Here is a 25,718-nt window from a genome sequence, read left to right on the forward strand (position 1 = left end):
CACGACAAAACCAAATTCACACATTATCTCTCCACGAATCCAGCCCTTCAAAGGATAATAACAGAAAAAAACCAATACAAGGACAGGAACCACGCCCTAGAAAGAACAAGAAGGTAATCCCTCAACAAACCTAAAAGAAGACAGCCACAAGACCAGAATGCCAACTTTAACAACAAAAATAACAGGAAACAACAATTACTTTTCCTTAATATCTCTTAATATCAATGGACTCAACTCCCCGATAAAAAGACATAGACTAACAAACTGGCTACACAAACAAGACCCAACATTTTGCTGCTTACAGGAAACTCATCTCAGAGAAAAAGATAGACACTACCTCAGAATGAAAGGCTGGAAAACAATTTTCCAAGTAAATGGTATGAAGAAACAAGCTGGAGTAGCCATTCTAATATCTGATAAGATTGACTTCCAACCCAAAGTCATTAAAAAAGACAGGGAGGGACACTTCATACTCATCAAAGGTAAAATCCTCCAAGAGGAACTATCAATCCTGAATATCTATGCTCCAAATACAAAGGCAGCCACATTCATTAAAGAAACTTTAGTAAATCTCAAAGCACACATTGCACCTCATACAATAATAGTGGGAGACTTCAACACATCACTTTCACCAATGGACAGATCATGGAAACAGAAACTAAACAGGGACAGAGAGAAACTAAGAGAAATTATGAATCAAATGGATCTGGCAGATATCTACAGAACATTCTATCCTAAAACAAAAGGATATACCTTCTTCTCAGCACCTCATGGTACCTTCTCCAAAATTGACCACATAATTGGTCACAAAACAGGCCTCAACAGATACAAAAATATTGAAATTCCCCCATGCATCCTATCAGATCACCATGGACTAAGGCTGATCTTCAATAACAAAATAAATAATAGAAAGCCAACCTTCACGTGGAAACTGAACAACACTCTTCTCAATGATACCTTGGTCAAGGAAGGAATAAAGAAAGAAATTAAGGACTTTTTAGAGTTCAATGAAAATGAAGCCACAACATACCCAAACTTATGGGACGCAATGAAAGCATTTCTAAGAGGAAAACTCATAGCTCTGAGTGCCTCCAAAAGGAAACTAGAGAGAGCACACATTAGCAGCTTGACAACATACCTAAAAGCACTAGAACAAAAGGAAGCAAATTCACCCAAGAGGAGTAGACGGCAGGAAATAATCAAACTCAGGGGCGAAATCAACCAAGTGGAAACAAGAAGAACTATTCAAAGAATCAACCAATCAAGGAGCTGGTTCTTTGAGAAAATCAACAAGATAGATAAACCCTTAGCCAGACTCACTAGAGGGCACAGGGAAAGCATCCTGATTAATCAGAAATGAAAAAGGAGACATAACAACAGATCCTGAAGACATCCAAAACACCATCAGATCCTTCTACCAAAGGCTATACTCAACAAAACTGGAGAACCTGGATGAAATGGAGAAGTTTCTAGACAGATACCAGATACCAAAGTTGAATCAAGATCAGGTTAATGATCTAAACAGCCCTATATTCCCCAAAGAAATAGAAGCAGTCATTAATAGTCTCCCAACTAAAAAAAGCCCAGGACCAGATGGGTTTAGTGCAGAGTTCTATCAGACCTTCAAAGAAGATCTAATCCCAGTTCTTCACAAACTATTCCACAAAATAGAAACAGAAGGTACTCTACCCAACTCATTCTATGAAGCCACAATTACTCTGATACCTAAACCACAAAAAGACCCAACAAAGATAGAAAACTTCAGACCAATATCCCTTATGAATATTGATGCAAAAATCCTCAATAAAGTTCTTGCTAACCGAATCCAAGAACACATCAAAACAATCATCCATCCTGACCAAGTAGGTTTCATCCCAGGGATGCAGGGATGGTTCAATATACGGAAATCCATCAACGTAATCCAGTATATAAACAAACTCAAAGACAAAAACCACATGGTCATCTCGTTAGATGCGGAGAAAGCATTTGACAAGATCCAACACCCATTCATGATAAAAGTCTTGGAAAGATCAGGAATTCAAGGCCCATACCTAAACATGATAAAAGCAATCTACAGCAAACCAGTAGCCAACATCAAAGTAAATGGTGAGAAGCTTGAAGCAATCCCTCTAAAATCAGGGACTAGACAAGTCTGTCCACTTTCTCCATACCTATTCAACATTGTACTTGAAGTCCTAGCCAGAGCAATTCGACAACAAAAGGAGATCAAAGGGATACAAATTGGAAAAGATGAAGTCAAAATATCACTCTTTGCAGATGATATGATAGTATATATAAGTGACCCTAAAAATTCCACCAGAGAACTCCTAAGCCTGATAAACAGCTTCGGTGAAGTAGCTGGATATAAAATTAACTCAAACAAATCAATGGCCTTTCTCTACACAAAGAATAAACAGGCTGAGAAAGAAATTAGGGAAACAACACCCTTCTCAATAGTCACAAATAATATTAAATATCTTGGCGTGACTCTAACTAAGGAAGTGAAAGATCTGTATAGTAAAAATTTCAAGTCTCTGAAGAAAGAAATTATAGAAGATCTCAGAAGATGGAAAGATCTTCCATGCTCATGGATTGGCAGGATCAACATTGTAAAAATGGCTATCTTGCCAAAAGCAATCTACAGATTCAATGCAATCCCCATCAAAATTCCAAATCAATTCTTCAACGAATTAGAAAGTGCAATCTGCAAATTCATCTGGAATAACAAAAAACCTAGGATAGCAAAAACTCTTCTCAAGGATAAAAGAACCTCTGGTGGAATCACCATGCCGGACCTAAAGCTCTACTACAGAGCAATTGTGATAAAAACTGCATGGTACTGGTATAGTGACAGACAAATAGACCAATGGAATAGAATTGAAGACTCAGAAATGAACCCACACACCTACGGTCACTTGATCTTCAACAAGGGAGCTAAAAACATCCAGTGGAAGAAAGACAGCATTTTCAACAAATGGTGCTGGCACAACTGGTTGTTAACATGTAGAAGAATGCGAATCGATCCATTCCTATCTCCTTGTACTAAGGTCAAGTCTAAGTGGATCAAGGAACTTCACATAAAACCAGAGACACTGAAACTTATAGAGGAGAAAGTGGGGAAAAGCCTTGAAGATATGGGCACAGGGGAAAAATTCCTGAATAGAACAGTAATGGCTTGTGCTGTAAGATCGAGAATTGACAAGTGGGACCTCATGAAACCACAAAGCTTCTGCAAGGCTAAAGACACCATCAATAAGACAAAAAAAACCACCAACAGATTGGGAAAGGATCTTCACCTATCCTAAATCAGATAAGGGACTAATATCCAATATATATAAAGAACTCAAGAAGGTGGACTCCAGAAAGCCAAATAACCCCATTAAAAAATGGGGCTCAGAACTGAACAAAGAATTCTCACCTGAGGCATACCGAATGGCAGAGAAGCACCTGAAAAAATGTTCAACATCCTTAATCATCAGGGAAATGCAAATCAAACAACCCTGAGATTCCACCTCACACCAGTCAGAATGGCTAAGATCAAAAATTCAGGTGACAGCAGATGCTGGCGAGGATGTGGAGAAAGAGGAACACTCCTCCATTGTTGGTGGGATTGCAAGCTTGTACAACCACTCTGGAAATCAGTCTGGCGGTTCCTCAGAAAATTGGACATAGTACTACCGGAGGATCCAGCAATACCTCTCCTGGGCATATATCCAGAAGATGTCCCAACCGGTAAAAAGGACACATGCTCCACTATGTTCATAGCAGCCCTATTTATAATAGCCAGAAGCTGGAAAGAACCCAGATGTCCCTCAACAGAGGAATGGATACAGAAATTATGGTACATTTACACAATGGAGTACTACTCAGCTATTAAAAAGAATGAATTTATGAAATTCCTAGCCAAATGGATGGACCTGGAGGGCATCATCTTGAGTGAAGTAACACAATCACAAAAGAACTCACACAATATGTATTCACTGATAAGTGGATATTAGCCCAAAACTTAGGATACCCAAGATATAAGATACAATTTACTAAATGCATGAAACTCAAGAAGAATGAAGACCAAAGTGTGGACACTGTGCCCCTTCTTAGAATTGGGAACAAAACACCCAGGGAAGGAGTTACAGAGACAAAGTCGTAGCTGTGATGAAAGGATGGACCATTTAGAGACTGCCGTATCCAGGGATCCATCCCATAAGCAGCTTCTAAACGCTGACACCATTGCATACACTAGCAAGATTTTGCTGAAAGGACCCAAATATAGCTGTCTCTTGTGAGAAGATGCCGGGGCCTAGCAAACACAGGAGTGGATGTTCACAGTCAGCTATTGGATGTATCACAGGGCTCCCAATGGAGAAGCTAGAGAAAGTACCCAAGGAGCTAAAGGGATCTGCAACCCTATTGTTGGAACAACATGATGTACTAACCAGAACCCCGGAGCTCTTGTCTCTAGCTGCATATGTATCGAAAGATGGCCTAGTCGGCCATCACTGGAAAGAGAGGCCCATTGGCCTTGCAAACTTTATATGCCCCAATATAGGGGAATGCCAGGGCCAAAAGAATGGGAATGGGTGGGTAGGGAAGTGGGGGGCGCTATGGGGGACTTTTGGGATAGCATTGGAAATGTAATTGAGGAAAATATGTAATAAAAATATTAAAAATTAAAAAAAATGAATGTATATTATATACAATCATTAAAGAAAAATATTCATGTGAATTGTGGCCAGTTTATTATTAGGTTTCAATACATTGAATTTACATACATATGTATTTTGAGCATGAGTATTCTAAAAATATATCTTATTAGAAATGCTACTTAAATGCATAGATAAAATAAGTCAGTAACAACTTAAAAAAAAGTTTTTTTTTTTAAATTCTTCTCTCATACATTGCATTCTGACTACAATTACTTCACTCCTCTGACTTCCCCTTTACCCCAGACCCAGTCTTCTTCTGTGTCCTTTCAGAAAAGAGCAGGGCCCCCAGGGATATCAACCAAACACAGCAACAAGAGGTAGTGAGACTAGGTGCAAGCCAAGCCCTGATATCTAGGCTGGAGGAGGCACCCAAGAAGGAAAAGGGACCCATCGGGCAATAAGGTCAGAGACAGCTTTCCTCCCTGCTGTTAGGAGTCCCGCACGAGCACCAAGCTACACAGCCACAGCAGATATGCAGAGGACCTAGCACTGATCCCTATAGGCTCTCTATAGACTATCACTTTGGTTTCTGTGAGCCCCTATGAGCCCTGCTTAGTTGATTCTGGGGGCCATATTCTCATGGTGTCCTCCACCCTCTGGTTCCCATGACCCTTCTTTGTCCTCTTCCGTGGAATTCCCCAAGCTCAGCCTAATGTTTCACCACGGGTCTCTGCATCTGCTTCTGTGAGTTGCTGGATTAAGCCTCTCTGATGATGACTGGTCTAGGTTCATGTATCCAAGTATTACAGACATTCATTAGGAATCCTTTGGCTATTTATCCCCCCAGACATGTTTGGTTCTATCCTAGGTCACTTAGCAATATAGCTTCCTGTTTCTGGCCATCTAGGCAGTGCTGTACATGGGCTCTCTCATGGTGTGGTCCTCAAGTTGGACCAGTCATTTATTGGTCATTCCCAGAAGTTCCGTATCACCTTTACTCCTGCACATCTTGTAGGCAGGACAAATTGTAGGTTGAAGATTTTGTGGTGGGTTGATGTCCAGTTCTGCCACCGGAAGCCTTGCCTGATTATAGAAGGTGGCAGGTTCAGGGTCCATATCCCCTGTTACTAGAAGTCTTTGCTAGGGTCACCTTCATAAATTCCGGGGAGTTACCATTGTACTAGGTTTCCACATCACTCCATAAATGCTCATATGTATGAGTATGTGCATGTTCATATCAGTGTAAGTATGCATGGAGCATGTGTGAAGTTCACACACAACCTCAGAATTTGGTCTTCACCTGCTACATTGAGACAGGGTCTCTTGTTGGTTACTGCATATGCAGACTAGCTGGCCCATGAGCCTCCAGAGATTTGCCCGTCTCTATTTCCCATCTCGCTGTAGGAGTGCTAGCATTATAGACACATGATACCACGTTTAGCTTTGGGTGGCTTCTGGGGAATCCTATCTCAGGTCCTCACTCAGGTGCCGTAGTGTGTTACTCACTGAACCACCTCCCCAGCCCAACTGTGACCCACAATTACTTAGTACAAGGTAAAACAAACCTCTGAGTAGTTCTGTTTTCACAAGTGTGGAGAAATGCGTATGGACAAGTCTACATCCACTGGAAAGGCTGTGCTGGCTGATGTCTAGACTTGAATTTGCATGGATGGACAGCCATGAAAGCTTTGGTCACGAGAAACACTGGAAGTTGACTCTTGAGTTTATGTAATGAGCATGCCCCAGATGTACTTGTTAAAAATTCATATCCTTAGCTTATTAGCATTGTGCATTTAAGAGTCTTTCCTTGGCATTTAATAGCTTATCAGCAAATCTATTTGTCCAAGATTTAGGGGACAAAATAGTTTTCTGAAGACATTGCACACTGTGCAGTATTCATAAATACTATTCGGGGCATTATTGTGTTACAATTGTGACTTTTAAGGGTCACATAGAGTACACATAGGAGAGTGTTTGTGCCATCTCAGTGAGACAGAGAGCATTGTGTTTTCTAGTATGATATTATGGAGCCAAAGTTCCCATGCCACCTAGTTGGTATTTGCTGCAATGGTGATTTTAAGTGTTAATATGTAAGGAATGAAAAAAATTAAGGAGTTTTAAAATCTGTCAAATACATGGATTAAAATCAAGGGCAACCTTCAGTGTTGTCCGGGGTTATAACCCCATTTAAATGTTTAATATTTAATGTCACTTCTGTCTTGAAGTGGGCCTGGCCTGTGGGCTGATTCACAAACCTGGTTTAATCACCAAATTGCAGGAGGAGTTACAAATCTTGATTTGCAGTGTAGTTTTTCTTGTTCTCTCTGGTTTAATATTTTGAAGTTGTTAAATCCATTTATCATCTCGAACCTTGCCTTAAAATTGAGATATTTTTCACAATGGTGCATGCTGTGTGCCCTTAGTGTGGCAAGTCCCTATTGCTGTTCTCAGTCTCACGATTGCTGGGTTGTTTATCTTTAATGTGTACTCCATGTTTTCTCCCCCTGGGGAAGGTTGCTTACCCTTTTTTATCATTTTCCCCATTTCTATCCATTCCTCATCTTAGGCTTCCCTATCATCTGAGGCCCGGCCATAGTACCACGTGATTTCACAGCTGCTTGCAAACCCCAGCCTGCACCTGCCAGCCATAATGGGGACGGCTCAGGTACTGTGTGATCTCTCTATTTCTCCCTTCCTTCCTGTGTTTGTCCATTTGCCAGCCTTTCCTCACTGCTGTGACAGGGCCTTTGTCTCAGGATTGATGTAAAAAGTGATAGCTTAAAATTCAGCCGGTCACGGGACCTAGGCAACTGGAGAGGAGCTGATGAGCCAAGGTGGTCAGTAATGGCACATAGCACACCCCAACCTCCCCAGGAGCAGGAGTGTCAGGGCAGTGTTTTGCCTGTCACACAGAGGTGCATCAATAAAGGTCCCTGGTCCCCAGCACATAGGTAGCAGAGGGTTGCCTTGTCTGGCTTCAGTGGGAGAGGATGCGCCTAATCCTGTAGAGATTTGTGAGGGTTATAGGGGGACACCCACTCAGACTGGAAGGCAAGGTGAGATGGGGAAGAACTCTGCAAGGGGGGGGGCTGGGAAGGGGATAACATTTGGGAAAAAATAATCAATTAATTTAAAAAAAAAAGAAAGAAAGACTTGTAATACTTAGGAAAATTCATCAGCTGGTTTAGCCAGAAAAGAAACCCATCGGAATTCATTAGAGAGAAACTGGGATTCTGTGCATCTCACATCAGATAAAGGAGCTCAGCACAGAGCTTAGTCCTGGACTGGATTACACACGGGGAAGCCGTGTGTGTGTGTGTGTGTGTGTGTGTGTGTGTGTGTGTGTGTGTGTGTGTGTGTTTGTGTGTGTGTGTGTGTGTGTGTGTTGGGGGGGGACTGGATTACACACGGGGAAGCTGTGTGTGTGTGTGTGTTGGGGGGGGGACTGGATTACATATGGGGAAACTGTGTGTGTGTGTCCAGGTGGGGTGTAGGATGTACAGTCGATGCCTGCCTCCAGCTGCCAGAAAGGCTGGAAAACTTTTCTGTTGTTTACATTTATTTTTTTTTTTGCTGTACCCCGTGAAAGGGTTAAAGGCTGTATGGGGGAGCCCTCGGTGGGATAGAGATGAATATAAGAAGAATAAATAAAAACGAAAGAAGCTTGGGTGGTGGTGGTTGGGAGATCACTAAAGGGGTTGTATCTTCTCACCCCCTTCTTTCTTCCTCAGACTTTCAAGGGACGTCCCTTGATGTCGAGTAGGCCTCCTAAGTGGTACTAAGTCTACTCTAGACCCTAGTAAAGGGTTAGGGGGCCAGGCTCACCTTCCTTTTCCTGGTCTGCTGCTCTGGCTTGGGAACCCTAGGACTTAGAGCAGAGGAAAGCATAGCCAGTGTGGCCCTACTGGGGAAGAGAGCACACGTTACCTTGCTTATTGGTCATGAATGAATAGAGGTGCGGGAGGGCATGCAGCTGCTGTGGGGAGCTGTGGTGGCCGAGGTCTCTGTTGCTGTTGTGTTGCTGGTCTGTTGTTTTGTTTTTCTTTCAAAGGCAGGTGGTTAGCTTTGATGGTAAAATCATTTTGTTGTTGTTCATGTTTATTTATTTTTGTGACCCTGGTATCCTGTGCGACCTGAAACTAGACCTCAGCTCCGTGCCAACTGAACTCATAGGAGTACGGAATCTCCCAGTGTTCTTCCTACTTAGATATCCAGGCATCCAGGCCGCAGAGTGCCAGGGTGGAGCTTGGGGATGGGGAGTTGAAGATTCTGTCTACCTCTTGATTCCTAGGGCCCTTCTTACTGCTGAAGGAGAAGCAAGTCCATTCTGTAGGCTTCTAGGAACACTTCTTACCATTCCATAGGACAGAACTCCTACCATACACCTCTCCCCGACCCCTCCCAGGGTCACTGGATGGCTTGGCGGTTCCCTCCACTGCTGCAGCATTTTGGGATGGCCCTCTGTGAGATTCTCAGCCTATTGTTGGCCTGCTCCCAGATCTCCTTTAGGATGGAGATAATCCTGCTAAAGCCAGCAGGAGATGACAGAAGTGTCCGTGAGGAGCAGAACACACATGTGGGTCAGGCTTTGGTGTTACAGGGCTTTCCTGACAGCAAGGTATCTTATGGCCTCCCTGTCCCTCAAGATTCCGGTCTCTAGCTGGGAAGACCAGTGTGGGCAGACATCGGCAGGCCTCTGAGAAGCATCGCAGTCGGTGAGAAGTTGCCTATAGTGTTCCCCGGGACTGCTCTTTCTGCCCGTGACACCTAGGTTGACCCTGCCTCTTAGTTTTGCGTGCTGCCGACTAGGTATTCTCTCTCCACCCTTCATTATTCTGAAGATTACTGACTCTTTGTCCTTCCACTGATGTCTTTGTTGATTTTGTCGCCTCTGCCCAACTGATGTTGGCTCTGGCCTTTAGCTGTCCATTTCTTCTGCCACCCTTTGTTCTAATTCATTCTGGGGGGGGGGGGGGAGAAAATTTAAAGGTTAAAAATCCAGCAGTTGATTTGAGACTCGATTCCTTTTCCAAAGACGCCCCAAGTTCTGTAGACTCATCTGTGATTTTTCTACTTTGTTGGGTGCTAGATATTTTTGTATTTCCATAAATACCTCCGAGAGGTGGCGAGGCTGCCTAGAAACAGTATCATCTCTCTGTGTTTTGTGGGCTAGGATCTGCTGGAGGCCCTCTCATTCCCCATGATGCGCTGGGCCTCACCCCCTCAGCCTCCACCTAGGCTCTGGGATGTGGGGTTCGCTTTGTTTCTGTGACTCCATTTGCTTTCTGGTCTCGGGGTGACCCTACAGATTTTGCTCACTGGATGGTATATGGTATAGTCTTAGTTTTCCAGCTGAGTTTAGGACCTGCCCTTATTTTAAAGCCTTGCTTACTTGCGTGGAGTTAAGGAAGGAGAGAAAGCATGAATGTGTGTTCCCTTGCCCTGTGTCTAATCAACCTTTCTCGTTAGATTTTTTTTTTTCCCCTTAGAAAAATGCAGTCTTCTTGTTCTTTCTCATTAGCGGGGATATGTTTCAGTACTGGTGACAGGATTGCTCCAGATCTCCCATCGGGAGGCGGTTAATTGTTTCTTGTTGCAGTGATTCTTAAACAGAAGTAGCTTTCCTCCAGGTGGCATTGGGACGTACGTGTCTGGAGATATTTGTGCTTGGCACTCTGGAGAGAGTACACTGATAGGTAGAGGTCAGGGATGCCAAGGGACAGCCTGTGGTACACAGGATGGCACCAAAGCAGAGAGTTACCAGGACCAAAAACGCCAAAGGCATTTATAGTCTTTATAGTCTAGGACCCGACCTCTGATTCTCAGGTGCTCCTGGGTCTAATGAGAGTAATGAAATCCTGCAGAGGACTGTTCATCTTCAGTACCTGAGTATTCTTTTCCCCTGGAAATGATAGTGTAGCAGGTTTGCACACAAGATAGTCACAATCAAACCATTCTAACTGTTTACTGCAGCAAGTTAGGAAGTGCATGCCCATGTAAGGATAAAACATGTCATTTGCAGATGTGTGCCATTCAGATTGGTTATTATTAAAATGTACATTTGCGCAGTGAGGGTCTTTGAATCATTCCCGGGGCTGATTAGTACGTTTGTGAGCTCAGACCGCAGATCCCCCAGTAGTGACATCATCGGCACATCCTCACAGGGTTAGGATAGTAAGCTCTGCTGTGCTCACTGCAGTGGGGTTTGTCTCCCTTTAGAGTGAGACATTACAGAAAGAACACTCAGCATGGACTACAGATGCAGTCCTAAGTAACCCCTTGTAGGGAAACGATTTGTTCAGTAAACAAAAGTTGTTCAGTCTTCAAGGGATGTGTGAATAGAGTTGTGTGGATCAGTGTGCCTAGGAAAAGCAACTGAAAAGGGTCCGTTTATTATCCCTAATGTGTGAATGTACTAGACTCAAGTTCCAAGAATGCCATGTCCATTGTGTGAAGAATCACTTTTTTTTTTAAGTTAGCTTTTAGAGCACATACTCTGATTCTTAAAATTTTTTTTTAACTTTGGCAAACTTGGTCGTTTTCTTTTTTGATCCCATATCTGATTTGGCAGCACTGGTTAAGCAGGAGAAACTGGCTGTGCTTTCCCTGGGCATCTCCTGACGGAAACCTAGCAAGCTCATCTGTAGCTAGTACCCCTGCAGAGGGCTCCTGGCAGCTCAGTGAGGTGTGGGGGATGTAGACATGACCTGTACTGGGCCAGCGTGTAGAAATCCAGGTTCTAAAGTAGGTCCTTTGGCACTTCCCTTTTGATGGCGGCAAAGTCTGCACCGTCATGTTCTCATGTCCTCATGGGACAAGCTCTGACCATAGCTCTATGTCTTTCCCACCCTCAAATTTACATTGTTGTATTACAAAGACCTCTGAGCCATGGGACAATAATACCATTGCTGTCACAATCCAATGAGTTCAGGTCTTCTCAGTGTAGCAAGTTAGGAAAGCATGTGCCCGACTAGAAACAAACAAGTCAGTTGCAGGAGCGTCTTCCATCACACTGTCTCAGAGCGTGCCTTGTAGAGTTATAAAATTCACTATGAGCCTGTATGGTACTTGTCTTTTAAAAGAATCTAAGTGAGGTCTGGAGAGATGGCTCAATGGTTAGGAGGACTTGGCTCTTCCAGAGGGCCTGAGTTTAGTTCCAGGTACCCACCCATGTCAGGTTGCTTATAATTGCTTGTTTCTCCATCTCTAGGGAATCTTATACTGTCTTCTGGCCTCAGAGGTACCCACATGCATGTGGCACACACTGACAAAGACACACAGGCATACATCAATAAAAATGAAATAAACACTTTATGCAGAAACAAAGTCTAAACAAAAAAATTTAATATGTCTCACCATTGAAAAGTTACACGATGAGAAAAGCTCAGAGGTGGAATTTAGAAGATACTGATTGCTTTCTGAAGTGGAAACTTCTAGTGTCTTTGGAAAGTTAGTTATGTCAAATGCTGTTTTGCTGGGGCACACAGGTGAAAAGATGTCTTGCTAAAGCAAACATGGGAAAGGCTGTTTTCCTGCAGCAGATATAGGTGAAAGGGTGTTTGGTTATATAGTAAACACATGAAAGGGCCTCTGATGAAGGAGTGTAAATGTGACCCAACAGACACTGGGAGAGGAGTACTGAGCATTGATTTGGTTTGCTCCACCTTGATATTTTTCACTAAAGACACACATGCATTGGTTCACTTTACATTTCGTTGCTGTGCTTAACGTGTGGTGATACTGCCATTGAGAGAAACTCGCCCAAGAACTGCTCATGAGGTTCTTGCTGGAGCTTGGTGCTTCAGTGGCCTTACCTCATGCTGGTTGGTGAACCTGGCAGTTTCTTCAGGATTGAACTACCTTTGCCTGGTGTTTGCTTGCTGACAGGACTGGTCTGTAGCTGCTGGTTCGTGCCTGGTGTCTGCCTGCCTAGAGGACTGGTCTGTAGCTGCTGAGTTGTATTTAGTGTTTGCTGGAGGACTGAACTGCTGCCCAAGAAGATCAAGCTTGCCCCCAGAGAACTATTGCTGAACAGGTGCACTTCGCCCGTATCCTAATAACTTCTCTCTCCCACTGCCTCTGGTGGAGGAGAAGTTGAACCATTATTGAAAGTATGTTGCAAAAAAAAGTTATGCTAAAACTTCCCACCAGTATATCTCCTGGTTTATATAAGTAAAACTGTTACAATAACACATTTGACAAATTAATCACATATATTAGTATGATAACTTGTAAAACTTTTTTTAGATAGAGTTGAATATAGTGCAAGCACATGTTCAAGCATGGATGTACACTCGTGTGTACCTGAGAGGTTAGAGGTTGAAGCTGGATATTTTCCTAGATTTCTCTCCACCTTATTTTTTGAGACAGTCTCTCATTGATCCTGGAGCTCACCAGTTGTTTACCCTGGCTGGCTAGGAAGCTCTGAGGATATGCCCAACTCTCTCCTTGCTCCCCAGCACCTACCCAGGTTACAGATGTTCACTGTCACACTTGACTTTTGCATGGATGCTAGAGGACCTTCATGCTTGTACAGCATATATGTCACTGACAGAGCCACCTCCCCAGCCTTTGTTGTTCATTGGTTTGGTTTTCCAGACAGGCTCTAATGTGACCCAGGCTGGCTCCACAATCTGTCATCAAAGGATGACCTTATACTTCTCATCCTCCTGCCTCAGCCTCCCAAGCAAGATCATCTCTGGCAAGTACCACTATTGTTATTTTGTGTGGTGCTGGGGATCAACCCCCCCTCCGCACCCCCCTTGTGCATGCTAGGCAAGCGTTCTACCAGCTGAGTACATCCCTAGCCCTTCTTGACAAATGAGAACATCTTAAAGCCATCAAGTGCACCTTTGTGTGGACCTAGGGCAGCTGTGCGGAGCTCCGTGTGAATTTCTGAGTTTGGTGTAACAGATCCTCCACAATTCCCTTGCTTCTGGATATTTAAGTACTTCAGAAAGTATGGCAATATAAAAAATTTCAGCGTATATTTCCATAACAGTTTCCAGAAATACGTGTGTAGCCATTGCCCTCCAACTTCTCCTGAGTTCTGCTTGTGACGTCTGGTCCATCTGTGGCTTGTGGGAAGGCTCCATCTTCTAGGCTTCAGAGTTCACTAAAGTGACACCTCTGCTTTCCCTCTTCTTCAGCCTGTGAGTTGTAGTGTATGGTCTTCTAGCTCATTTCAGCATTATTAGGATGCCGCTGCTGATTATTATTATTTTCCTTTTGCTTTTCTGATTGTAACTAGATTTCCACTTTATCATTTTTTATACCTAATAAATAATGTCTTATAAGTCATGTCTAGAAATCTGTTTGCAACTTCTGACTTTGATGTTATATTTTAAAAGCCTGTCTTTGAGAAAAAAAAATCCACAAGAAATACACATTCAGCTCTCACAGTTAACTTCTGTTATCTGCAGACTTCATATTTATAGATATCAAGTAGGGTCTCTGCCGGTGCTTCCAACAGCTTTGTCCACTGCCTGTCACCATGTTGTTGCTTAGGGATAGAGCTATGACATCTTCCAGTTTGCTAACGGAGCCTTTATTCTCCCTCGCTGTCCTATTTCCTTCCACTGATTTTTTTGGATAACCTATTTTTTCTCTACTCTAAGGTGGAAGTAATATCAACCATTTCACTAATCTATACTTCAAGTTTACATAGCCACAGGTACAGCTGGTCAATTCCTTGGGAAACACCTTGTTTTTCTAGACAGTCTGAGGTGACATGGCCTGCCTGTATATTGCTGTTATGTGTCTCAGTGGTTCCTGTGTGACTTGTGCAGGTATTTGTTGAGAGGTCAGGGAGACTTTGACATTGCTACATCCCGAGAGGACCTCTTAGGAGAAGGGTAGCAGCAGAGGGACCTCTTACTTCAGATGTTGTCGTGATGTTCCCACGAGTCTCTGGTGTTCATCAGTCTAATATGCTAGTGTCTCTGTCACGTCCGCTCTCGACCAGCAAGAATGACACGACCACCAGTCCTTCTAACAGCAGTTTATTCAGCAAACTTCAGTCTTCGTCTCTCTTTCTCTTCATCTATATCTCCCCCGAACCCCGGGCCTCTCACTTTTATATACTTTCAGTTCCCATCTACTCACAGCAGGCCACATCACCTCACCAGGTACGCAGCTTCAGCTAATCAGGGCAGCAGGGGCATGTCTCCATCAGAATGGCTTCGCCAGTATCCTGGTGCACCTGCGCAGCTCTCACGATGGTTGTGGCTTATTTTCAGGTGAGGAAGTCAGGTGCAAGTCATAAGACTTAGCTGCAGTCCCTGGCGCCTTTGGGACTGCTGCCACACCTGCTCCTCACATCTCCCCCTTTTTTCTTTTTTTGGCAGAGAGAATGTCTGTAGATTGCCCCCTGCAGCAATGTCCCTTACCTGTCCTTGGGAGACAAACAGCATTGGTTTGATCCCTGTCTTAGGTTGGTGACATGCCCAGGGAGTCTTATCACTGACTACCTCTCTATCATGCCAAGCCACACTTGGGGAGATTGTGTTTTGCTTGCGGCAGGTGCATCAAAAGGCCAGGATGTTGATTAATCTATGGCCAGATCTTGATTGCTGCAAGCAAGCCTCACGGGTGAAGGTAGAGGTCTGATCCCCAGTGTGCAAGCATAGGGGCCCTACACAAAACCATCCCTTGGGCTCATCACCCAGAGAGGTCTTGGCCAGCTCCCGTGTCGTTTTTTCCTGGGGGAAGGGAACTAGGACACCGAACCTTCATGCCATCAGACGTGCCTTCCACAGGATGCCAACAGCAAGCTATCCTCTGTGCAGTGCTTAGCCTGGCAACCCACGGCATAATGCAGCATTATTTCTTTAGAGCGGCAAACCGAATCTGAGGAGATTGTCCCGCCTCCACTGCAGCAAAAGCCTACGCTACCATGGCGAAAGTGCGGGCCCACACATACTGCACCTGACACATGCGCCAAACACACAACACACACACTATTACAAGCATACATCCCAGGGCTCCCATCAGCCCTGAGGCAAGGGATAGACAGTTTGTAAACAAAGTAACTTGAACAGGCAAAGGTACAAAGCAAGGCATCCTAGTCACAACAGCCAAATGATATAACGAATATCACTACTACAATTAACATTATTCTTATAAACAATAAACACAAAAGGAGATCACATACAAACAGGCATAGCCAGAAAAGAAACATTCCTTCCTCCAGCAAATTGAAATACAGAAGTTTCAAATACATTAGAACCATTCCAATAAAATTTGCATTACCCCAGGCCCCTCCCGCCACCTGGCTTAAGGGGGAAAGATCAGTGCAACTACCATTCACCCCACATAACAACCATACATATAAGGGGCACTGCCCAAGGTGGAAGGGAATCGGGAACACTCCTACAAAAAGGAAAGGGGGCCCATCTAGGTTGGGAGGGTATAGTGCCAATGTCCTTGGATATACCGGCAGGCCACACCCCTCGAATCCAGGTAACATTAGTTTTAGTAGATACAGCTGAACACAATCACTCACCAGTAAAATATTTTGAATCATCTGAAAACACAACAATCCCTTTAACAGAAGCAGCATAGAAAAAAGGCAATTGTAGTGAAGCATTAGATGTAAAGAACTGAGGAAACACTTGAATGCGTCAACGGCACAGGTTTCAGGAACACAGCCCCAATGTAGCTCTTCAGTTCTCACTAGCGGGAGCATTCCCAGCCACAGGAACATCCAGGTCCTCATAGCTCTGCTTGTTTTAAATTGCTCTGGTCAGCCGTTCTGGGACTCACAGATGTTGTGATCCTGAGGAAACACAAACAGACCCTCTCTCCCAAACCAATTGAGAGCGCTCCTCTCTCACCTGATTCAGCGCCTCATTGCCTCTCTGGAGTTCTGTAACACCGTCAACACCAGTGGGCAATGATTTCCACACCCTTATGGCAATCTGATTTACCTGCTCAAACACCTGCACTGGATATCCTGTCTGTTGTTGTGCAAAGCGACCTTGATTTCCTGCAGCAACGTTAGCCACTGCCTGTTCATTTGTAAATTTAATAAGGAAGGCTTTCCAATCTAAATACTGCCCAGGTGAAAGGCATGCCTTTACCAAGCCTGCCCAATCGGAAGGTGTCATGCAGCGTCTATTCAAGGCCTCTACTTGAGCCACAGTATAGGAGGCAGTTAAGCCGTATGTCAGCACAGACTCAGCCAAATTACTGATTACTTTGAAATCTAAAGGCTCGTGATATCTCTGCCCTGCTTGGTCGGTGAAAATAGGACATCCCAGCAAGGAGAATCTAACCTCTCTCCAAACCTCCAGACAGAAGGTCTGCTTATAGGCGGCTGCCGAGGAGGCATAGGGAGGGGGCACAGAAGCCAATTCGCCTTCCTCCTCCGCCTCGGCTCTTTTGTTTTGTCCTTTCTGTCCACCTGATAACACTGTGTCTCCTTTCTTTTTCTTTTTTTCTTTTTAAGCCCTTCTCCTCTTCCGACATACTCTCTTGTTGCTCCGTAAGGATTTTCTGACCTGTCTTGACTGCCTGACAATTCAAACAGTAACAGAGTCCATATATCAGAACAAACAAGACCAAAATTATCAGACCTACCCACAAAGGGTCAATGGGAGAAAAAAAGCATAACTACATAGCGAGGATCTATTGATCACTACACTGAGGTTATCATAGTTCCTTAACTTGTCCCAAAGCCGGGAACCTTAACTTGTCCCCATGGTTTCACTTTTACTTTGTGCCTGCTTCCTGGCAACTTTATATTTGCCTCTATTTTATCCGAGGTCCTTCCCAAAACTCCTGGGTTACTTTGTGCCTGCTTCCTGGCAACTTTATATTTGCCTCTATTTTATCCGAGGTCCTTCCCAAACTCCTGGGGTCGCAAGTTTCACTCACCGTGAACTTACCCTGCTGGCAACCACTGACTGCTGAAAGTTCTGAACTCGGTCGGGGAGTCAGTTCCCCGTACGGGCCACCATTTGTTGCGTCTGCTCTCGACCAGCAAGAACGACACAACCACCAGTCCTTCTAACAGCAGTTTATTCAGCAAACTTCAGTCTTCATCTCTCTTCTTTCTCTTCATCTATATCTCCCCCAACCCCGGGCCTCTCACTCTTATATACTCTCAGTTCCCATCCACTCACAGCAGGCCACGTCACCTCACCAGGTACTCAGCTTCAGCTAATCAGGGCAGCAGGGGCATATCTCCACCAAAATGAATTCGCCAGTATCCTGGTGCACCTGCGCAGCTCTCACGATGGTTGTGGCTTATTTTCAGGTGTATGAGGAAGTCAGGTGCAAGTCATAAGACTTAGCTGCAGTCCCTGGCGCCTTCTTGGGACTGCTGCCACACCTGCTCCTCACATGTCTCAATTCTGCAGGTCCTGTCAGTTTGGGGTTTAGGGGTGAAATCCAGGTGTCTGTGAGGCTGCTTCCTCCTCGAAGGCTTGGTTTCGTGCATTTTCCTCCTCTGGGACATCCTGTCTGCAAACCTCAAGGACGTTCTGTCACACATTCCCTCATGTTCTCTTTGGGGACTCTCTAGGCTGAGTCACCTCTATCTTCGGATCTGTCACCACACCTGCAAAGGCTCTATCACGTGACGTCACAGGTTTCCAGTCCCTGGGAGCCTGAAGCCTTTGGTGCCATTATTCTGTAGCCACAGTTTCTTCTTTCCCATTCACATTCAGCATTCATCTTTGGGGGTTTAGTTTTCAACATAGATTTGAACAACACCTCTACATTTCTTGTGTGACTACATTTGATCTTTTCAAATGAAACATGTTACAGATGAAACAGGTCGGGTTAGCTCTTTTGAACTTTCACAGCAGTGGAAAGATAGACATTGTTCATGGAGACCAGTGTCCCTGCAGTGTTCCTGGACAGAGACCAGTGTGTCCCTGCCATTGTTCTTGAATCTGCATGCTTGCTATTGGTAAGGTGGCTGCACCATCTTCCTGGACACATGCAGGCATAATGAGAATGCCTCCCGCTTAAAAAGTTAGTCAGTAGCCAGTGATTAGGATCCATGAAGGCAGAAACAGAAGCCTAGGAGAGCCACAAACTCAGCAGCTCGGGACTGGCAGGCATGAGAGCCAACTGAGGATATGACTGTAACAAATTTTCCACTCCACCTTGGAAGGAGGCAGTGGAGTAAGGTGCAGACAGGCCAGTTCGCTGAGGAACGCTGTCTCACTTGGGGTCTGTGTACTTACCCACCCACCACAGAGTGCAGTAGTTTCAATGTGGGCTTGGAGTGTAAAAGGTGAAGCACATGCACAGATGAGCTAGCTGGGAGTCAGCCAGCAGTCCTGGCAGGTGTGGTGCGGGGTGCTGAGGTGGGTGGAGCTGGTGTGGGCTGAGGTGAGTAGAGTTGGAGTGGGCTGAGGTGGGTGGAGCTGGCGTGGGCTGAGGTGGCCACTTCTTGATGCCAGGAGTGCATGATTCTATACATGATTGAGTAGAGAGTGAACAGTTTTTAGTTTAAAAAATTTGTAAATTTCACTTCACTGCCTATTTGCCCTTTTAGTCACTCCTCTTTAGTATTTACAGTGTTCTACCTTAGAACAAAACAAACTACAAATAAGAAATTAAAAGTAATGGTGCTTTTTTTTTTAATTTGTGACACTTTAATACTCAAGTTAGAAAAGAAAGGCCAACTTTTACCAATCCGTGTAAGAGCATGAATGAGCCTGAACTGCAGGGCTTGGGAGCAGCCTCTCTTGAGCTGGGTTATCTAAGGGTGTTTTCTTCTCTCCATTTTACTTGTTGATTCTTTCTGTGACGTAAGCACAGCTTTCTGTAAAGGTCTCCAGCTGCTAAAAAGGGAAGCTTCTTTTTATTTTTTAAAAGATTTGTTTTATTATTTATTTTATGTGAGTTAACTGACACTGTCTTCAGACACACCAGGTCATTGGCTCACATTACAGATGGTTGTGAGCCACCAATGTAGTTGCTGGGAATTGAACTCAGGACCTCTGGAAGAGCAGTCAGTGCCATCTCTCCAGCCCCAAAAGAAGCTTTGAGAGCCATATCTGTGAGCATAAGGACACATATTTAGAATACAAGGAATTATAATTTATTAGTATATGTATAATGTATGTTCTTCAAGATACATGACCTTATTAGCCAAAATTTCATACATATATCTAGTGTTTCTTGATCATATTTACACACTGCTTCCCTGGGCTTCCCCTAAGCCTCTATCACATATTTATCTTTAAACAACTAAATATAAAATTTAAGAAAGATACTTTATGGGCTCAGGCATGGATTCCATGCTATGAGTCTCTCTCTCTCTCTCTCTCTCTCTCTCTCTCTCTCTGTGTCTGTTGGTGTGCATGTCTGTCTACGTGTGTCTGCATGCCTCTGCATGTGAGTGGTCCTGTTTGGTATGTTCTTTCTGGATGGAGTTTATCTCTGCTCAGATCATGGGCTCAGCTGGATTCAAACAGAAACAAGGACATGATACTTAGTCTGAACTGTTACCTGCATTGGAAACACTTGCTTACTCAAATTTACCTTTCACTACTTACTTAGAATGTTACCTGCTTTTCTTCAGCTAGTTCCTACTTAAAATCCCTTAAAACCCCTAATGTTTGAAGTGCTTTCTTTAGAGACCTACAGGAAATGAACCAGCAAGTCCGGCCCGCTGCCGTGAGTACCGATTCCATTAATCCACCTGTGGCTCTCACATGGCTCCTGAGCATGCTCATCCCTCACTCTTCCTCTTGTCAAAACCTGACTAACTCATAAAGTGTTAGTGCTTTGTAGCAGTTTTATAGTAGATGCTCCCTCTGGGGGCCTCTAAAACAGGGCCAGGTGGTTTTTGGCCAACCCGGCTAAGAGCCTAGAGCCTCCCACACACAATCATTTTGTAGGGCACAGAGTAAGCTCCTCTGGAGAGCTTCAGGTTTTTTGTGTCTGTAGAGACAGGGCCATACTGCGTTTAGTGTTCCCATTCAGCCCCCTGAGCGGCGGGATGACAGATGCATGCAGTCCTGTGCACGTCAGATTTCAGGTTTTGCTTGTCAACCAGGAGTTCTTCCAGGCGAGGCCAACTCCTCAGGTTTCTTGAATACTTAGCAAGTGATACTGTAATTAGCTTGTGTTTCTGATTGTAGTGACATCTTATAATTAATTCACCCGCACCGCCAGCCTCGCTGTCTTCTGTGAGTTGGCCTCAGGTTTGTGACATCTCTGCAGGTTTTTTTGGTCAGGTATCTCTTGTATGCCTTCATTGATTGAGTTTATCAAACGCTGTTTTTTTTCTGTTAGATCTGATGTTTGTGTCTGAGGCTTTTGTCTTCTGAGGTCTTTCTATTCAGTGAGTAGATTTTTTTTAAAGGTTTATTTATTTATGTATAGGAGTACACTGTCGCTCTCTTCAGACACACCAGAAGAGGACATCAGATTCAATTACAGATGGCTGTGAGCCACCAAGAAGTTTCTGGGAATTGAACTTAGGACCTTTGGAAGAGCAGTCAGTGCTCTTAACTGATGAGCCACCTCTCCAGCCCCCAGTGAGTAGATCGTACATAGCAAAGTGAGCAGCCAGTTTGAAGACCCTTTGCACTGGAGAGCACAGCAGCGGCTGGCAGCCATGTTGTCCAGGAGACTCTTTCTCTGGCCATGCTTTAGATATAGTGATCCTCTGAACTCCCAGGGAAACCCCAGAAAAGTAGACCTGGGATGCAGCATTAACAGCTCAGAGTGTGCTGTGTGACTGTCCAGGACTCTGGCTTTGAGAGGCACAGGGACTGTGTCTTCAGCATTCAGTGTGTGCTGTGTGACTGTCCAGGACTCTGGCTTTGAGAGACACAAGGACTGTGTCTTCAGCATTCAGTGTGTGCTGTGTGACTGTCCAGGACTCTGGCTTTGACAGGCACAGGGACTGTGTCTTCAGCATTCAGTGTATGCTGTGTGACTGTCCAGGACTCTGACTTTGAGAGGCACAGGGACTGAGTCTTCAGCATTCAGTGTGTGCTGTGTGACTGTCCAGGACTCTGGCTTTGAGAGGCACAGCGACTGTGTCTTCAGCATTCAGTGTGTGCTGTGTGACTGTCCAGGACTCTGGCTTTGAGAGGCACAGGGACTGTGTCTTCAGCATTCAGTGTGTGCTGTGTAACTGTCCAGGACTCTGACTTTGAGAGGCACAGGGACTGTGTCTTCAGCATTCAGAGTGTGCTGTGTGACTGTCCAGGACTCTGGCTTTGAGAGGCACAGGGACTGTGTCTTCAGCATTCAGTGTGTGCTGTGCGACTGTCCAGGACTCTGGCTTTGAGAGGCATAGGGACTGTGTCTTCAGCATTCAGTGTGTGCTGTGTGACTGTCCAGGACTCTGGCTTTGAGAGGCACAGGGATTGTGTCTTCAGCATTCAGTGTGTGCTGTTTGACTGTCCAGGACTCTGACTTTGAGAGGCACAGGGACTGTGTCTTCAGCATTCAGTGTGTGCTGTGTGACTGTCCAGGACTCTGGCTTTGAGAGGCAGAGGGACTGTGTCTTCAGCATTCAGTATGTGCTGTGTGACTGTCCAGGACTCTGACTTTGAGACGGACTGGGGCTGTGTCTTCAGCATTCAGTGTGTGCTGTGTAACTGTCCAGGACTCTGACTTTGAGAGGCACAGGGACTGTGTCTTCAGCATTCAGAGTGTGCTGTGTGACTGTCCAGGACACTGGCTTTGAGAGGCACAGGGACTGTGTCTTCAGCATTCAGTGTGTGCTGTGTGACTGTCCAGGACTCTGGCTTTGAATGGCACAGGGACTGTGTCTTCAGCATTCAGTGTGTGCTGTGTGACTGTCCAGGACTCTGGCTTTGAGAGGCACAGCGACTGTGTCTTCAGCATTCAGTGTGTGCTGTGTGACTGTCCAGGACTCTGGCTTTGAGAGGCACAGCGACTGTCTTCAGCATTCAGAGTGTGCTGTGTGACTGTCGAGGACTCTGGCTTTGAGAGGCTCAGCGCCTGTGTCTTCAGCATTCAGTGTGTGCTGTGTGACTGTCCAGGACTCTGGCTTTGAGAGGCACAGGGACTGTGTCTTCAGCATTCAGTGTGTGCTGTGTGACTGTCCAGGACTCTGGCTTTGAGAGGCACAGTGACTGTGTCTTCAGCATTCAGTGTGTGCTGTGTGACTGTCCAGGACTCTGGCTTTGAGAGGCACAGGGACTGTGTCTTCAGCATTCAGTGTGTGCTGTGTGACTGTCCAGGACTCTGGCTTTGAGAGGCACAGGGACTGTGTCTTCAGCATTCAGTGTGTGCTGTCGGACTGTCCAGGACTCTGGCTTTGAGAGGCACAGCGATTGTGTCTTCAGCATTCAGTGTGTGCTGTGTGACTGTCCAGGACTCTGGCTTTGAGAGGCACTGCGACTGTATTCAGCATTCAGAGTGTGCTGTATGACTGTCCAGGACTCTGGCTTTGAGAGGCACAGCGATTGTGTCTTCAGCATTCAGTGTGTGCTGTGTGACTGTCCAGGACTCTGGCTTTGAGAGGCACAGGGATTGTGTGTTCAGCATTCAGTGTGTGCTGTGTGACTGTCCAGGACTCTGACTTTGAGAGGCACAGGGACTGTGTCTTCAGCATTCAGTGTGTGCTGTGTGACTGTCCAGGACTCTGGCTTTGAGAGGCACAGGGATTGTGTCTTCAGCATTCTGTGTGTGCTGTGTGACTGTCCAGGACTCTGGCTTTGAGAGGCACAGGGACTGTGTCTTCAGCATTCAGAGTGTGCTGTGTGACTGTCCAGGACTCTGACTTTGAGAGGCACAGGGACTGTGTCTTCAGCATCCAGTGTGTGCTGTGTGACTGTGCAGGACTCTGGCTTTGAGAGGCACAGCGACTGTCTTCAGCATTCAGAGTGTGCTGTGTGACTGTCCAGGACTCTGGCTTTGAGAGGCACAGCGACTGTGTCTTCAGCATTTCGTGTGTGCTGTGTGACTCTCCAGGACTCTGGCTTGAGAGGCACAGGGACTGTGTCTTCCGCATTCAGTGTGTGCTGTGTGACTGTCCAGGACTCTGGCTTTGTGACGCACAGGGACTGTGTCTTCAGCATTCAGTGTGTGCTTTGTGACTGTCCAGGACTCTGACTTTGAGAGGCACAGGGACTGTGTCTTCAGCATTCAGTGTGTGCTGTGTGACTGTGCAGGACTCTGGCTTTGAGAGGCCAGCGACTTTGTCTTCAGCATTCAGAGTGTGCTGTTTGACTGTCCAGGACTCTGGCTTTGAGAGGCACAGGGACTGTGTCTTCAGCATTCAGTGTGTGCTTTGTGTCTGTCCAGGACTCTGACTTTGAGAGGCACAGGGACTGTGCCTGCAGCATTCAGAGTGTGCTGTGTGACTGTCCAGGACTCTGGCTTTGAGAGGCACAGGAACTGTGTCTTCAGCATTCAGAGTGTGCTGTGTGACTGTCCAGGACTCTGTCTTTGAGAGGCACAGAGACTGTCTTCAGCATTCAGAGTGTGCTGTGTGACTGTGCAGGACTCTGGCTTTGAGAGGCTCAGGGACTGTGTCTTCAGCATTCAGTGTGTGCTGTGTGACTGTCCAGGACTCTGGCTTTGAGAGGCACAGGGACTGTGTCTTCAGCATTCAGTGTGTGCTGTGTGACTGTCCAGGACTCTGGCTTTGAGAGGCACAGGGACTGTGTCTTCAGCATTCAGAGTGTGCTGTGTGACTGTCCAGGACTCTGGCTTTGAGAGGCACAGGGACTGTGTCTTCAGCATTCAGAGTGTGCTGTGTGACTCTCCAGGACTCTGGCTTTGAGAGGCACAGGGACTGTGTCTTCAGCATTCTTTGTGTGCTGTGTGACTCTCCAGGACTCTGGCTTTGAGAGGCACAAGGACTGTGTCTTCAGCATTCAGTGTGTGCTGTGTGACAGTCCAGTACTCTGGCTTAGAGAGGCCAGCGACTGTGTCTTCAGCATTCAGTGTGTGCTGTGTGACAGTCCAGGACTCTGGCTTTGATAGGCACTGGGACTTTGTCTTCCTCATTCACTGTGTGCTGTGTGACTGTCCAGGACTCTGGCTTTGAGAGGCACAGGGACTGTGTCTTCAGCATTCAGTGTGTGCTGTGTGACTGTCCAGGACTCTGGCTTTGAGAGGCACAGCGATTGTCTTCAGCATTCAGTGTGTGCTGTGTGACTGTCCAGGACTCTGGCTTTGATAGGCACAGGGACCGTGTCTTCAGCATTCAGTGTGTGCTGTGTGACTGTCCAGGACTCTGGCTTTGAGAGGCCAGCGACTGTGTCTTCAGCATTCTTTGTGTGCTGTGTGACTGTCCAGGACTCTGGCTTTGAGAGGCACAGGGACTGTGTCTTCAGCATTCAATGTGTGCTGTGTGACTGTCCAGGACTCTTGCTTTGAGAGGCACAGGGACTGTGTCTTCAGCATTCAGTGTGTGCTGTGTGACTGTCCAGGACTCTGGCTTTGAGAGGCACAGGGACTGTGTCTTCAGCATTCAGTGTGTGCTGTGTGACTGTCCAGGACTCTGGCTTTGAGAGGCACAGGGACTGTGTTTTCAGCATTCAATGTGTGCTGTGTGACTGTCCAGGACTCTGGCTTTGAGAGGCACAGGGACTGTGTCTTCAGCATTCAGTGTGTGCTGTGTGACTGTCCAGGACTCTGGCTTTGAGAGGCACAGGGACTGTGTCTTCAGCATTCAGTGTGTGCTGTGTGACTCTCCAGGACTCTGGCTTTGAGAGGCACAGGGACTGTGTCTTCAGCATTCTTTGTGTGCTGTGTGACTGTCCAGGACTCTGGCTTTGAGAGGCCAGCGACTGTGTCTTCAGCATTCAGTGTGTGCTGTGTGACAGTCCAGGACTCTGGCTTTGATAGGCACCGGGACTTTGTCTTCCTCATTCTCTGTGTGCTGTGTGACTGTCCAGGACTCTGGCTTTGAGAGGCACAGGGACTGTGTCTTCAGCATTCAGTGTGTGCTGTGTGACTGTCCAGGACTCTGGCTTTGAGAGGCACAGCGACTGTGTCTTCAGCATTCAGTGTGTGCTGTGTGACTGTCCAGGACTCTGGCTTTGATAGGCATAGGGACTTTGTCTTCAGCATTCAGAGTGTGCTGTGTGACTGTCCAGGACTCTGGCTTTGAGAGGCACA

At 45.7% G+C, this 25,718-nt stretch overlaps 1 protein-coding gene across 4 annotated transcripts in view; it reads left to right on the forward strand.

Moving 5' to 3' along the window:
* Positions 1 to 25,718, forward strand: part of Dlgap2 (DLG associated protein 2) — a 796,232-nt gene that overhangs the window by 91,188 nt on the left and 679,326 nt on the right. For 2 of the 4 annotated variants that reach the window (XM_085844126.1, XM_085844127.1), the window contains exon 2: positions 7,210 to 7,308. The exons of the other annotated variants lie outside the window; for them this stretch is intronic. In XM_085844126.1, the coding sequence (XP_085700252.1) occupies positions 7,294 to 7,308 (15 nt within the window). In that variant the 5' untranslated portion in view covers positions 7,210 to 7,293. The remainder of the gene's footprint in view (positions 1 to 7,209; positions 7,309 to 25,718) is intronic. 4 annotated transcript variants of the gene reach the window in all.

Source organism: Mus caroli, unplaced genomic scaffold (assembly GCF_978045245.1).
Source record: "Mus caroli unplaced genomic scaffold, Mus_caroli_1 scaffold_10, whole genome shotgun sequence".
In the NCBI taxonomy this organism is placed as follows: domain Eukaryota; kingdom Metazoa; phylum Chordata; class Mammalia; order Rodentia; family Muridae; genus Mus; species Mus caroli.